Source organism: Megalobrama amblycephala, linkage group LG14 (genome assembly GCF_018812025.1).
Source record: "Megalobrama amblycephala isolate DHTTF-2021 linkage group LG14, ASM1881202v1, whole genome shotgun sequence".
NCBI lineage: Eukaryota > Metazoa > Chordata > Actinopteri > Cypriniformes > Xenocyprididae > Megalobrama > Megalobrama amblycephala.
Genome location: NC_063057.1, coordinates 40930912 through 40947788, shown reverse-complemented (window position 1 = coordinate 40947788; position 16877 = coordinate 40930912). Strand labels below are relative to the sequence as shown.

Below are 16877 nucleotides of genomic sequence, written 5' to 3'. Positions count from 1 at the left end.
TTAAATATAGTGCTGTGTGATTTTTTGCCACAGCTGAGACAATGAAGTATTTAAGGTGTGGAAAGGAAGGACATCAAGTTTGGTTTTGCCCAGAGCAAAACAGTGCTCCCCAAAATGGGGAAAATGTGGCCATAAAGGAAGCTGAGCCAATCTAAGGTCTCATGAAGTTTTAACTGCTACGGAAAATAGTACTGAGGTCAATGGAAAGAGTTATGATACTGATTAAAAGGCGTTGGATAGAGAAATGATGAAAGAAGTGATAGAGGCTATATGATAGATGAGGAACGTATAATGATGGAGGATGAAGAACTAGTGTTTATCCCTCTGGAGTCTGAGGCTGATTTGGGGCTTGGAGAAGTTTTGACATGCCCTGACATTTGTGCTTTTTTCAGTTGTTCATAAACATATAAATGACAAAAGTGTCATTACACTGTATTCAGCACAAACTAGGCTACAATAATATGTGAGGAACATGTATGTACATGTTTGTATTTTTGAAGGAATAATGTTTATGCGTGGTTACTGAAAAAATAAAAACTTAAGTCATATTAAGTCGTATTGGAGGTTGTAGACTAGAGTTTTTGCTTTAGAATTATGTAAAAATTATGCTGCCTACTCCTTCATATAAAACAATATATTGATTTAGTTTTTGTAAGACACTTTTTGTCAAGAAACACAGTATGCGTGGTGGCGTGAATCTGCATGAATAATGGGCCATTTACACCTGAGAAGACAAAGGAATCACATAGTAATGATCTGAAATGACTTGCATATTAATGAGGCCTATCAGTCAGGTAGGCTGTGAAAAAAACCCTCTGTAATAATGTCTCAGCTCATCATAAACAGCAATACTGTGAAATATTATTACAATTTAAAATAATGGTATTCTATTATATTCTTTAAAATATAATGTACTGCTGTGGTGCAAAGTGTCTGAACAATTATGTTACCTCTATGGCATTTCATATAGGCTTTTAGCTTAAAAGCATGCACATTTGGAGAAATATTGATGGATTCTTATATATTTATGTCAATTTTCTATACTAAGAAATAATATTTATTGTCATCACTATGAGTGCTGGATACTGTGTTTTTAATTCATACTTGCAGCCGGAGGGCGCTCTGTACACCTTTAGGCCACAAATTTATAATATAAAGAAGAAAAGGAACTAGGAACTAACGGCATGTCTTCTAGAGATCGCTAACCATTGCTTTAACATCCAAATAAACACTTTTCAAGACAATAAATACACCATCCATTTATTGCCTCTGAATTTGCATTTCTTTAGATGTAAGTGTCATTTTTTTGTCATTAGTATTCATAAGTTACAGTTCATTTTCTGAGAACTATCAGATTGGACTTCGTTCATAGGGAGACGAGAGATCACGCATCATGTTAGTTTTCTTTATTTTACAAAAAGCACAACATTGTGTTTTTATTCTGAGTGTACACAAATAAAAGAAGATATTCTATAGTTTCAATTGATATATTACTTATGTCTCTATGACAAGAAATGACAGAGTATTTTAAGTCTGTTTTGTTGCAATGTGAAAAAAACCCTGCAAAACGCGCCGGCGCGTTTTCAGACCTCAGGGAGTTAAAGTCTCTGTAGTGAAAAGGAAATCAAGACAAAGTGAAAGGGGTCAAATCAAAGAATCAACTATAGCGAAGAGTCAATAAAGGATGGAGAAGATTATTGTATTGAGGAAATTTCTGATGACTCCTTTACTGATACTACTTCTTTGGCCAGTTTAGTGAAAAAGAGCCCTTAGGTTATACGGCGTCTTTGACAGAGAGCCTAGCATGTACAGTATTGATAAAATACTGTGTTTTCTGAGCATTTCAATAATGTTTTTTTAACTGGATCCTACAATTTTCATAGAGTTCACATGTTTGTTATTGAGAGAAAGAGGGGAAGGAGGTTTTGTAAAGTCAGGACTTTCACAGATTAAAAAAGAAAACTATGCAGATCAAATGTAAATGAAACTGAATAGAAAAACTAGGTGTTCTGAACCATGCCCGATCGCGTTTGACCCCCAAAGCCCAGTTCATTTGACTTGTGTGATCGCTCCGTACCGTGCCCGGTAAATAATGTCCTGACTTTACCAAACACAAACTGGCGGGTGAATTCATATTGTTTTCTGCAGCAACAGAGAGTGAGCCTGCAGTAATGTACTGAGAGCAGAGAGAAAGACAAAAATTGAGGCTTCTGTTAGATGCAATGTAACTTGTGTTTAAAAAACACAATACTTCATTGTATAATTGTTTCTTACGATGATAGATCCCCAGTAAGACATACCACTGAAGACGAAGATGGATGATGCATATATTGAAGACACAACGCCCAACAGGAGAGTCAACAGACCAATCATTACCTCTACAGTCTGTATAATTAAGTAAAACAGTATCAAATTTTAAGGAATAATATTAAATATACAATATAAATTCATGGCAGCAGTACTGTCTAATATAAGCTGGACAATAAAAAATATTTAAAAACTTTTCTACATGTGTGGAACTGTCATTGTATGAAATCACATATTGCATTGCAGATGTGCACATTTGTCCATCACTTCACATTTTTGATAGTTTGCAACTCCTAAAACATTCTTCTCTGTGACCGATACTGTATATTTTACTATTTTACTCTGTAAATTATAAATCGTATCTTATATTACTGTTTTTTTTTGCAGTGTCACCAAAGCAATAAGCCATATTCTTCAATAAAGATGTGTATGCTTTACTGTGTACCATTCCTTTTTTAGAATGTATTCATTTACTATCCTTATTTCACACTGACATACACAGATAATTATTAGGATTTATGAAAAATGTCTCACCCCAAGGGCTTTTGGCTGACTCTTCAAAAATTCCTGAATCTCATGAAGAGGTGAAACTCGAGCTAGCTGTTGTCCATAAACAGGCACAGAAACATTTGTCCCAGTCCCTGATGTGGTTTGTGTCGGTGGTTGAACCTGGATGACAACTGTTGAAGAGTTCATAGTTCATGGGACATTCTTGATTCACAATCCAAAATTGACTGTACAAAATCATAGTAAATCAAACCATGAAACGGATATGATTATAAAATAGATTTATGTAAAACCCTATCCCTTTCCTTTCCACGTTATAATTACATTTATACAACAGTTCTGTCTGGTTCTCGAATCTGATTGGCTGATAGCCATGCGATATTTCAGTGATAACAGCACTCCAACTGCCTTTTCACCGTTTGTATCACTCCGCTTGAAGTGACCGTCATGGCGGCCGATCAAATCAACCGTAATTTTTACAAATACTACTTCTTGTACCACGAACTGTACTTTTAATAGTTTTTTAGGCGCGAATGTAGTTGTTTAGACCTGAAATATGTGACTCATATTTAATAACAGCGCCTATTTCACAATTTGTTTTGACGTTTTCGGAGATGCAAGCTCGACGGCCGTACAGTGCTTCTGTAACCGCCGACAACAGCTTCATCCCGGCCAGTGCCTCGGGGTTTTGCCGCTGGCTCTTATAGTGGTTAAACATGAGACATAATTCAATTTGAGTACATAGAACGGGCAATCTTTGGTCTTATTAATCTATTATTTGTTCCAGAGCAAGTCGAATTGTGCTATATTAAATTTGATAATAATAAACTTACATCCTTATATAGCATATTGGCTACAACTAGACGGGACATATCAGACTCTTCTCTGCTCTTCAAATACGTAAAACATTAAACTTTATAAACATATGGTTTTTTGAGTAAAGAAAACGCTTTACAATTTTTTTTCAAACATCAGATATTTATTTACCTTTGCATTGCACAGAGGAGATGTCCAAACTGCGTGCGCACTGTATTCAGGAGGTGAGGCAGATTAATGAGGCTTGATTGACAGTTTGAGGATCCAATGGAGTTAGGAGTTATTCTTTTCATTCGTTAAATATTTGTAAAACCCACATACCAGCGTAAATGGTGACCTTTTTTTTTTTTAATAACTAGTGCTTTATGTTTGACTGTACAATTGTGCTTATTTGTTGTTCAATAAATATTATTTTATATAATATGTCCATTAAGTAATATGGATTGAGTGAACATTACACTAATACGCCATTAGATGGCGGCAACACTTTACAGGAGAATGAGTCAGTGAAGCACAAGAGACTTTTAAATTGAAAGGAACTTTTGCAAAAGGAAGTTGTTTTAGCGCTGTAAAAAAGGACAAATACAAAGATCGCTTTCCTCAGCGGACATTCAAACGGACTTGTATAAAGGATATAATATTATGGACATCGACTTGAAGAATGAATGTAATGAAATATACCAGACACAGGTAATAGCACTCTCTCTCTCTCTCTCTCTCTCTCTCTCTCTCTCTCTGTCTCTCGCTCTCTCTCTCTCTCTCTATCTCTCGCTCTCTCTCTCTCTCTCTCCAATACTGTACAAAATTCAATGTGTTTCAATGAAGCGACTCAACGTTCCTTCGTTACTAGTTCTGAAGTGACGTTTTAGAATTAGTAACGGAGGCTTGGTCCAACTGTCAAATTCAGATTTGAATCCGTGGCGGAAGGAAGTAGTGCTGCACAAAAGAGGGTTTTAAAGACAATCCGTTGTTGTTCTTATTTATTTACACACTCGTGCCGTCGAACTGTTGTATAAACGCAATATCACACTCGTAGCCGTGCGATATGGCTGTATATCAGCACGCTGTGATTACCTACGGCACTCGGCCTGCGGCCTCGTGCCTACGGACGAATCACAGCGTGCTGATATACAGCCATATCGCACGGCTACTCGTGTGATATTGCTCATTTAATATTTGTTGTCTTCACATTGTTCAAAAGCTTATGAATGCAGTTATGATAATAGTATTATTACCATTGGTTAAATTATTGTTCAATTAATTTAACAATTCAAACACATGCGGCGGTTGACGGATCAAAACTATCCTACTCCAGCCACTGGCTTAAGTGTGAAGGAAACTTTTGTTATTTATCAACAGCTTTTGCTATATCAGTTTTATTTGGAGGCCTTATGCACTCTCCACTTTTTATCCAAATTGAAGGCACAACGTCAACCTCATTTGTGTTGTCAAAGATAGCAATGTGAAACATCTAGAGGCAAAATCAAGACAACATTTCTTAGCTAACTACAATACAAAAGCGAGTAGAACAACAACAAATTTGCTCTAGAATGGCAATCTCACATACTTCTGCAGCTTCTTTCCGATCATGAAACACTTGACATTTGTGGAGAGGATGGAAACCACAAATTCTCAAATCTTTAGAGTAGTTAGGATATTTAAAGAAGTGTTCTACCTGTTTATATTCATTGCCCACAGTGTACACCAATTCTTTGGACTAAAACCAACGTTTGATCAAATTTTACACAAGAATCTCTCTCTTAGAGCTTCACAGCTATATCATCAATAGCAAGAACTTTAAATTGACAAACTTGTCGTGAGAAGCAGTCTTCCACTGGCCCATCCGTATGCTCTTTATCCAGTTTTTGAGTTGCCTCTTTAATATCAGGACAGTAGCTGCCATTTTTCGTCTCTGATAATCTGCGTATCACCTGGCCCTCGTACCAATTTTTAAGGGAGATTTTCAAAGGGAAATTCTGATATAAGATCTAAATTGCAATGAATTTTGACATCTTCACTGAGATGCACCAGACCACGAATATCGTAAACCAAAAACTCTTCACCGTAAAGATGGCCAAAGTGTTCAATGAATTAAACCAACAGAGTATTAGCAAGGTAATACTCCATACAATATTTTGGACTTGCCAAAATTTACACACCTACTGACAAAAGCATGAAATTTCCATAGACCTAAGGCTGTAGAATACCCCTCAGCACAACTGGACCAGTTTATAACAAGAATTGGTGAAGTTCTGCAGCTTTCAATCTAGATCATTCCGCCAGTGCCCGTGGCCTTCGAGCAAACTCACTTGGAAACAAGTGACCATGTCAATGCCAACCTGGTTGTGTGCTGGATGTTGTGTGGTGATCTATTGCTTGCCTAAAACTGTCATCAGTTCTGCACCTTGCATTGACCTCAGGAAACGTCATTCTGTTTGATTTGTGGATACCCATTTGGTGGCAATCACATCCATGACATGCAGTGTGTGACTTCACACCTCTGATGAAGGCTTGAGCTGGAGTATCACACACAACAGAAACAACATTCAAAAAGAAGGTTATCTGCTTGAACAGAAACCCATCTCTCAACATTTTCAGCTTCTGAACCAGATTATGAAGATACTGAGCCAATGAATTTGGCTTAGAAGTGCAACAAAACAGTCCAATCAACACTGGTTTCTTAGTGTATCCTTGCAACAAACCAATAATTGGCCAAAACCATGTCCTAGTACTTTTGAAGAGGGGTAGACCATCAAAATTCAACTGTAGTTTAAAGGCATGTCTGTCTGGCACTTTAGACCAAACATTGTCAAGGAATTTCCAAGTGGAATTCAGAATCCCAAAATAATGGAACACACCAGCAGCTATACTGGTAATGTTGTAGCTTGTTTTTGTTTTCAGCAATGTTCTTCCATCCTTTGGCAGAAAGGGATGATAGACTTTGAGGATGCTGAGAAGTGCTGACAGTGCCATTTGAGGAATTGCTAAATCAATTGCCCAATCAGAAGCTACTGTCTCTTCACTTTCTTCAACACTAATTTCCATGTCAGATTCTCCTGAATAAACAACACAAACACTTAACACAATATTGTCACCCAACTTCCCTCCCCTATGCTGCACATTTTCAATAAGTTCATTGACAAGCCTTAATGCCCTTCTTTTCCATAAAGTCTTTTCCATATCGTGGCATTAATGAAGTCTTTCGTTCTTCAACCTGGATCAAACTAAAAAAGAATATTACAAATTATTAAAATATTTCATAGAAAATCTAAATATATTTTAATAGATTAAACTGAGAATCAAATGTCAATGACAACAAGCTATTTTTAGCCAGTATTTGTTTACATTTTGAACTAAGATCTGTAACAGCTAGCTATAATCATTCCCCCATTACAGAAACATAACGATGTTATGTTATACTGGATATTATATGTGCCTAATTATGGATTGTTTTATTTATTTTGAATAAAAATGCATATTTAAAACATATTTAAAACATATTAAAACTGAAGTAGAAAGATGTTTAAATGGCCAAATTTAAAAATCCTTTTCAAGACTTTTAATTACACCATTATTACACAAACCTATAAAAAAACTGTAACATTGTTCAAACAAACATTTATGATAATGCAGAATTGTTTTATGTAATCTGTTGAAGGCCGTTTAATATCTGTATCAATATCTGATAATAACGTCATCGTTTTTTTCAGGATTAGTGACATGTTAGTTGACCTAACAGGCGATGAGCGCAGCCATTTTAGTTTGTGCCACAAATTCATCCACTTCTCTGAAATGACAATAAAATAAGTGGCCATTGAACTTGGAGAAAAACTATAGTTACCTATACCTAGTGTGTTTCTGACATGAATAAAACACATTGTCAAATTATGTTTGAAAGGTTAATTATTGCCTTTTCCATATACATCAATGTGCATTTGTGTATTTAAATGTCTGCAACAAAAAATAAACATGTCTATTTACACAAAGTGCAAATAGTGTCCCTTGTTGGCAAATGCTATTAACACTAGCTCCGCCCATTAATGCCTGGTTGGACCACTCAAGTTTTTAAAAAGCTGTTTAAAAACAAAATTCAATGTCTTCAGTGGCACAGCATTAGCAAGTAGGGATCAGAGTTCTGGCTTTTAACATGATTAAAATCTGCCTTTTAACATGATTAAAATCTGCCTTTTGCTAAGCTCGCATTATTTTTATTGAAAATAAATGTTCTAAAAGTGGAAATAAACTGCGAATGAGTGTTTAATAATATTAAAAGTGTTTATTGGGTGGGGTTGGGTGGGAAGGAGTAGGCAGGGTTTTTATTCTCACAATAAGGCAGCATCCATTTAATCATTTTAATAAATATAATCATTTACATTCAATGATATTATTGCATCCTGTTAATGTTCGAAAAAACTGTGGTGCAAATAGTTTCTGTTAATATATAGATAGCATCTATTTACTTTTACATGGTGTAAATAGAATCTATTGCTATTTTCACTTAGTGTAAATAGCCGCTGCCATATATTTAATGCAGTGTAATATAGTTGTTTGTGAATGTAAAAGGTCTGCAAAGTTTTAAAGATCATAGTGCATAATAAATACATTTATTGTCTTCTAAAAGTAAGAACCGACTCAGAACAGCTTAAACGAGGTGTTAGGAATTCAAATCCCCCTTTTGTGACCTGCCACAACACAAAGTAATGCATTTGCCTAATTCATAATTAAATCATGTTATTACTGTATTACGGAAACAGTTCTGCTAATCAGCTGTTGGCCACTACTACTCAAAAATGGCTCCATTAATGCAGACTGTCTGTCTTTCTTACTATGTAATGATAAAGGATGGAGCAAGATTTGTTTTACAAACTTTAATGTTACATCAGTCATTCATGTTAGCGCTCGGCTAACATATGCACCGTTATTGATACAGTTAATGATATAGTTCACACATGTGCACCTCAATAAATTAGAAATATACACATGGGTTTGTTGATGGACTTGTTGCTGATGTAGAAGAAATCACAGTTGCAACATCTAATAATGTACATCAAACTAAGTAGCGTATCACTGAGAAACGTCCTGCTCAATTTCGTCCTTGTGATGGAGGTTTTGGTTGAATAACTAGTTCTTCCAACGTTAAATCATCAGGTCTTGCGCTCAAACTGACATTGAAAAATCGACGCCATCATTACGGTCCTTACAATGTGAGCAATTGCTGAGCTTCAAGAAGCCTCCAGAGCAGAGATTCACATAATGGGCTTTTTGTTTCTACGTGCAGTAACCGGTAGACCAATAACAACACTGTTATTTCCAGAATGAGCTTTCAAATGAATTTTCAGGTCTCTTCGATATGTGAAACTCATCTCACACTGAAGACAAATGAAAGGTTTCTCTCCGGTGTGAAGCCTCATGTGGACTTGAAGGTTTCCTTTTTCATTGAAACCTTTTCCACACTGTTGGCAGGTGAAAGGCTTCTCTCCAGTGTGAAGTCTCACGTGAACCTCAAGGTTTGATTTGCTCGAGCAAGTCCTTCCACAGTGAGGGCAAATGAAACGCTTCTCTCCAATGTGAGTTATTACATGTTTCATAAGGTGATCGCTGTCTGTGAAACTCATTCCACACTGATGACACATAAAACAGTTATCTTTTGAGTGAAGCCTCATGTGGCCCCTGAGGTTTAATTTACGTCTGAACCTCTTTCCACACCGATCACATGTGAAAGGAGATTCTCCAGTGTGAAGTCTTTTGTGGTAACTAAGCGTACCTAGATGTGCAAAACTCTTTCCACACTGTTCGCAGGTGAAAGGCTTCTCTCCAGTGTGAACTCTCATGTGAGCTTTAAGGCTTCCCTTTCCAGTGAAACCTCTTCCACACTGTTGGCAGGTGTAAGGACTCTCTCCTTTGTGAACTTTCATGTGAGCTTTAAGGTTTTCACGTTGTCTGAAACGCTTTCCACATTGAAAGCAGGTGAAATAACGTCTATCCCCTGTCTTTCGAGCTCTTTTTCGTGAGGAAGTCTTTTCAGTCTGTGAGCAGCTAAGATCATTTTCCCCAGTTATGAAATCATGTTTCTCTTCCTTTACATCATTCAGATCTTGAATCTCCTCGTTCAGCGGCATTTGGTCTAAAGTAAAAACAGATAAATATAAGTTTAAGCCCAGTTTAATGGCACAAAATGACAAATACATTCATACTCACCACTTTCTAGTACAGTGTAGCAGCGCATTAATTTAGAACAGTAAGTTTAATCAGGGTTGGAACTAAACTCATATTTACTGTAATTCTCACCTAGGGAGTAACATTGCTGTTTTTTGAAATCTGCTGCTTAACTAGAAGAAACTGAAGTCATTCACACATGTATCTCTCTCTTGATGACTCAAAATATAGCTGGTAGTGCAATGTGGAGCAGGAAGAGCAAAAACAGCTGGTTTTGAAGTAGGGCTGCAACAACTATTCGATAAAATCAATAATAATCGTTAATGAAAATCGACAACGATTCTCATTATCGATTAGTCGGGTCTGCCTACCGTGCACAGAAAACTTCTGCCAGACTCGTCAAATTACAGCACTGGATAATGCATTTCTATAGACAAAAATGCATCTAAATGCAAATTGAAAGTAGTGGAGGAAACAGAGTGAGCTGCTGCAGGAAAGGTACGTGATTAAAGCCGCCCAAAACATGAGAATTCTTTACTTAAAGGGGCTCTATGTAAGATTTCTACTTTAATAAAGCATAAAAATACCCAAATATGTTTGCAGATATTTAGGAAACATGCTAAGTTCACCTACTTGTTTCTCAGAAAAACAATGCTACAGCCAGATATTCTTCTTTGAAATGTGCGCTCCGTGTCGGAATGTCTGTCTTTGTTTTGGTCTGTACGAAACCTTGTGCTGATCGCAGATTCCACCTGACCTAAAAAACCTCTGCATCCATCTAAAAATCACTATGAACGACAGAATATTAAAACTCAGATAAATTGTCTGTCAATTGCGCTCCATCTTGTTGCGTGTCCTCAAGCTGGCCACCCGCGTCTTTGAACGAGAGGGCGAGGCAAACAAAATTGTGAATTTGGACTGCAGTACCTATTTCGACCACTGGGTGTCATCCCTACATAGAGCCCCTTTAAAGCTTCAAGTTAATGATGCATGTGCGTACTCGGCACAAAACGTTCATTCTATGGCTATATCCTTATCTGTAAATTTCCATTTTGCATAAAGGCTTGTCCTGACAGTCTGCATTAAACGACGCGCACACCTGCGTCAGACAGAACGTGGTAGAGAAGGATATTCAGTGCAAAAATATTCATTTTGCTGAAATATTTCATGTTGCTAAAAGTTAAATGTAGATTTACAAAAGTAAACGTGTCATTCAAGTATTTTATGAGAGTAGTACTGCCACCCAGTGTAAGGTTTGTGCCACAGCTGTCCTAAACCATCAGTATTAGTGATTACTAAAATAATTTTTCATGTTTCAGTAATGGTTAATCCACCAGTATGTGTTATTTAGTCACAGCAGCATTTCTAAAGCTACAATATAATTATTGTTAACATTCATGAATTCCATTGTACTGTTTTACAAGAAAGGCAGGAAAAAAGTAGAGCACTTTATAGGTGTTTTGTTTTTTCAGATGCCCAATTACAGTCAATAACATTAGAGAGTTCAGTTTTTTTTTTGTATATTATGTCTGAATAATGACTATTTAGTTGTTTTAGTTTGTTATTTGCCAAATAAATGGCAATAACTTTTTTAGTTTTAAAGAAGTTTGATAGATTCCTAAAAATATATTATAACAAAAAAATATATTTATAATATAATAAATCTAATAAATTTAGCACTGTATGTTCATAGCATTCAATTGGCACATTTGTTTGAAGTACATTAGGCAAGACGTGCAATAGTGTTTTTTGTAATAAATAAATAAAATTAGGATTTTTATCAAAATAAACGGGGAAAAAAAATCGGCCAACTAATCGATTATCAAAATAATTGTTAGTTGCAGCCTTATTTTGAAGTATAGATATGAATAAACTCAAAATGAACAGAAGTTCAGATGAGAACGAACGCAGAATGAATAAAAACATTTATTTCTGATACAATAGGAATAAAGACGAATACATTGCTTACCCAGCAGTACAATGCTTAAAGGAATAAAAATGACAACATTATACACAATTTTATAAAGTTGTAGTACACAGGATTTAAACCAAGCGGCAACCTCCCCCAGTTTCTCGTGAAGCCAATACGGAAGTAACTTAAACTGCGATTCATCGACTGGCCGCTAGGGACAGGCTGCAAAAGGGAGCAGAATCTCATTGACCATCATGTTAAAACAGCCAAGTTTACAGCAGAAAAAAACATGTTTACACTCTGGTTCATATTGTGGGTTTGGTCTATACTGCTAATTTTGTCCTTCATGACAACTCTGAGGGGGGTGAATTTTTTTATAACTCATCCGTTTAAATTATATTAAGCCTTAAAGTTCTGCATAATTAAGGGCGTGGTCACTTGAGTGACAGGTGGATAGGCACTGCTGTCTGTGAGCCGTCATGTTACCTCAGCTAATTCCAGCCGCTGAATTTGGCATCTCAGCCGTGTTTGTGCCTTTTTTCTGGATTATTTTATACAATGTATGGCTTGCTGCATACTCGAGACAGTTGTCAGTCTGTGTACATGTGCTCGCATGAGGAAGATAAACAGAACGTTGTTGGATCGTCGTGGCATTGGCTAAAAGTTTTGTTCCTGAGATTTACTACAATGACAATACCAGGAGGATATACAACTCCGACAGCACTGCTTGGATATTATAACTAAAACTGCTGCACTATTTTGAAAAATTATACTTTGGACACGGGCTCATTAGTTTGAGAGAACATTTGAGAGTTATACAGATATCTGGTACCTATATATGTACGTATAGAGTTTTACATTATAAACGATGTTTTATGTTTTGAAATGGACATTTTACCCAAGTGCAACGGATTGGATTCATCTCGCGATCTCTATTTCATTAAAGGTATGAAGTCCAAGTTGATTTTTTTTTGTGTTATTTGCACACCCCACACAAATTAATTAGCCTACTGGTGTTGGAGCATCTATAACGTTATCTTAAAAATCACCGTAGATTTACAGTAAACCTTTAGTACTTTCTAATGATATTGTTATCTTTATTAATATTTTAGATAGTATCTAAGATAGATAGCTAGGGCGGGCACGGTTTCAGCAACAAGTCGCATGGGCTCCAACTACGTCCCGCCACTTTGCCCATTTTCAGTTATCCGTGAGTGACGTGCGGTCACGTGCAGCTAAGATGGCAGCGGCCTCATTGTTGCGTCAAAACTGCTGTTCAGAACTCTATGGGTGACGTCACAGACACTACGTCCATATTTTTTACAGTGTATGATTTATGAATAATTAGCGTCGCACACCTGTAGGTGATAGATAGGTGCGTAGGAAAGAAGACTGGTAAAGTCAAAATATGAAAAAGTGTATGATTTAAACACATAATTTCTTAGTCAGGTGCCCGTCAATCTTCATTGCGCACAAGGTAAGATGTGTTCACACTGATGCTGAGGTTCAGAAGTCACAGTAAGAATCAACTCAAAATAAAGAATTTGTATATAAATGCACTGCATATTGTATTTATTAAATTCAGATTATAATATTCCTTGAAAAGGCACAATGTCTGGAACGGAAGCAACTTATGCATAATTTTTAGGGATAGTACCTTGTCAAAGAAAGAGAACAAGCACATAAAAGTATTACTTAACATTTTAACCAGATTAGCTAAGATAACTTAATGCTATGGTAGTTTATGGTTAAGCTGAAGAGCCACAGTAGACAAAATGTTATCCAATTATAATGCTAAGCTAACTAGTAAGGAACGCTTAACATTAGTGAGGCATTTCTCAGAAGCAAAAATCAAAAATTTGTTCTGTCATTTTTCTGCGGCTCATTCCAAATGATCATCTAATCAGATTTTGGACAAAATTTATAGGAGGAATAATGAAAAAGCATTTTTCATTCACTTCAAAAAATGGTGGACAAACAAAATAATGTGAAGTAAAAAAAGAAAAGAAAAAAAAGACATATGCAGAATTGGTTCAATCCAAAGAATTAAAAGACATATGGAAATCCAAATTTATAAGCATTTTTGTAAAAATCCTTATATCACTGGAACACTAGGTAGCGCTGTGTTCAGCCCAACATGAGAATAAAACTAACCTGTTTGTTCCTCATTATCTTCTTGTTTGACTCTGAATGTTTCTTCAATCTTCATGTCTTCACTCTCCTCTTTAATAAAAGGCATCTTTACGCACGTGGATCTCAGTCGCTTCACCAGGAGTTTTTCTGTGTGTTTGTCCTGTTTAAGATGAGAATAATTAATAGAAAGAAAAATAAATAAATCCCAACTACATCTAGTTCAGTTAATGGACAAACATTAGACAAAAAGACATTTAAAAACTAAAAACTAGAACTATATGAATAAAAGAGCACAAATTAAATAGACATAGACACGATCGAATTTATCTTATATATAAATTAATAGACTGCACTTTCACGAAAGCATGTTGGTTTGCATTCATTAATCGTCTGTGTTCGTTAGACTCGCTGAATCGAGCGTTTCGAATCACTGAATCATTTCAACTGACTCGGAGTTTCAAAAGCTCCGTTTCTCCATCACTACTCGCCAGTGACCAAATTCGTTAGTTATAAAGAGATTGACGATAATAGGAAGAGAAATGAGTCGCAACTTTTCTGTTACTCATGTGTTTATTTATTATTTAATTGAGTTTCCAAAAGCTCCGTTTCTCCATCACCACTGCGCTTTGCTCACGTTTTAACGGTTTGTTAATGGTTAAGCAGAACAACGCAACATTCAGTGATATACAATTAATTTCATAGCTCTCATAAAGCTATAAAACAGTCTGCAGTGTTTGTTTCGACATAAACACAAGAAACGCTATAAAACACAAACCTTTCTTCAGCCGAATCACAACAAATGCAGGAGCGTGGCGCAGCCTTATGACGTCACATCAACACACCAAAATAAAAGTAAATACCGGTCAAAATTATGGGCACGATACAGTTTTTCAAGTCTTTGAAAGAAGCCTCTTATGCTCATAAAACCTACATTTATTCTACCAAAAATACGTAATATTGTGAATATTATTAAAATTTACAATAATGGTTTTCCATTTTAATATACCTTAAAATGTAATTCAAAAAGCTGAATTTTCAGCATCATTACTCCAGTCTTCAGTGTCACATGATCCTTCAGAAATCATTCTAATTTGATGATTTAATACTCAGTTATTATCAATGTTGGAAACAGTTTTGATGCTTAATATTTTTTGGGGAAACTTACACTTTTTTCAGGTAAAAACAAAAAACTTTAATGAAGAAGTATCAACTCCTACTCTATCCCAAATGCTACCTTCATCATTGCTGTTTTAATTTTAAAGTTTAAAATTACCAACAGAGACTTAACTATTAAATTCTAACATATTAAATATAATGAATATATGATACTATAGCTGCCTCCTTATAGTCAACAACAATTAAAGGTGCAATATATAACATTTTTGCAGTAAAATATCCAAAAAACCACTAGGCCAGTGTTATATATTTTATTCACTTGAGCACTTACAACATCCCAAATGTTTACAACTATTTGTAAATTGGGAGAAAATTGCAATTTTAACCAAGGCTCCGGGACGTGTGAGGAGTCGCCTGTCGCCTGTTTCTGGTTTTATTTTGTAGAAAACATGGAAACACCAAAGACGCTTTAATATTTACATGTTTTAATAGACAAGTGAACAACTGTTTTGATATATTTATAGACAGAAAACGAATTATTGTTTAAATGAATGATTTTCTGTGAGTACCATGCTTTACCATGCCTCAGAGAAAAACACTATTTTGTGAAGTAGCTAACATAGCATAATCAGATGCAGCTTTATTTTTAGTAACAGTAATACAGCATTTTCTCCATCATACAATATGTTTTAAAATGAATTGCATGCCATTTATCAACACAAGCAGTGTTTAACAGTGTCTCACAGCAGCCGCCGAGCGAACGATCAGAGTAACGTTATAAAATCATTTTGATGTATCTAATATGATAAACACAGCTGTGTTACCTCATACTCATGACCGGAAAAGCGGAAGCGGCACCGGCGACTGTGTCATAATAAAAGTTCCGCTGCTCGTGAGGCGTGTGTTGCGCAATCGCTCCAGCGGCCTCGTTCAGCTCCCAAAAACACTCGGTCCTGCTCTGCTTCATACTACAGTAACGTTAATAATCGCATCCATGAACATGATTTCTTCCTGAATCCTATCCTGATTATTTCCACCGAATAATCAGATTTCACGGGACGTTTCAGAGTGAAGTTGTGATCCATAAACAATAGATTATCGCAACAAATTGCGAACGGCTTCATCTCTCAGGAGAAGCTTTTGTGTGTAGCTTGCATTGAACTCTCCTAGGTTCTGGAAGCTGTCCTCCATAAAATGACACTTATTCTTCTTCCACACAAAAATTTGGTGCATAACTCGTCCCACACCATTTTTTTACAGACCCATGAATGATTGATCAAATTGTGCAGCCTATTGAGGAGAGTGGGTGAAGCAACCACCCCAACCACTTAGGAACCAGTTCCCAACATGGAGGACTGGAGGGCCATCATTGACCAGTTCCATGTGTGCTGGAATTTTCCCAATTGTCTTGGTGGCATTGATGGGAAACAAGGATCTTTAACTACAAATCCATCTACTGACTGGTTCTCCTGACTGTTGTCGATGCCAACTGTCTGTTTAGGGTTGTGGATGTTGGGGGCTATAGCAACATCAGTGACAGTGGGAACCTCTGGTATTCAGCATTTGGAAAAGTGCTCAGAGATGGAAAGCTTGATTTACCACCAGATGCTGCTGTCCCAGGAACAGAGCAATGGGGGCTTCTCCCCTCTGTGTTTGTGAGGGATGATGACAAACCTCTTGCGGCCATACCCTGGACATCACATCCCACCAGAGAGATGGGTGTTCAATTATTATCTCAGCCAGGCTAGGTTGATAGTTGAGTGAGCCTTTGGCATCCTCTCTGCCATGTCATCGCAACAAGTCCAGAGGTTTCAGTGCATGTTGAACAACTTCCTGTGCAGCCATCCGAGGTACTGTGTGCTTTCTTTAAACAGGAGGGTCCAGTGCCATGGCAGCCGAGTACATAGAGTACACCAAAGATCTTTGCAGA

General features: G+C 36.5%; 1 protein-coding gene across 1 annotated transcript; it reads right to left on the bottom strand.

Moving 5' to 3' along the window:
• Positions 1 to 8483: 8483 nt before the first annotated feature.
• On the bottom strand, positions 8484 to 14663 carry LOC125245274 (gastrula zinc finger protein XlCGF8.2DB-like). Its single transcript, XM_048155813.1, has 3 exons — positions 14607 to 14663; positions 13853 to 13991; positions 8484 to 9754 (listed from the first exon to the last, which is right to left on the bottom strand). The coding sequence occupies exons 2-3, from the start codon at positions 13935 to 13937 to the stop codon at positions 8877 to 8879; spliced, it is 963 nt and encodes a 320-aa protein (XP_048011770.1). The 5' UTR covers positions 13938 to 13991; positions 14607 to 14663; the 3' UTR covers positions 8484 to 8876.
• Positions 14664 to 16877: the final 2214 nt, after the last annotated feature.

Coding starts and splice junctions, on each gene's coding strand:
- LOC125245274 (XM_048155813.1), bottom strand. CDS start 13,937: ATGCCTTTTATTAAAGAGGAGAGTGAAGACATGAAGATTGAAGAAACA. Junction 9,755..13,852: donor AGATAATGAGGAACAAACAG/GTTAGTTTTATT, acceptor TTTTTACTTTAG/ACCAAATGCCGCTGAACGAG.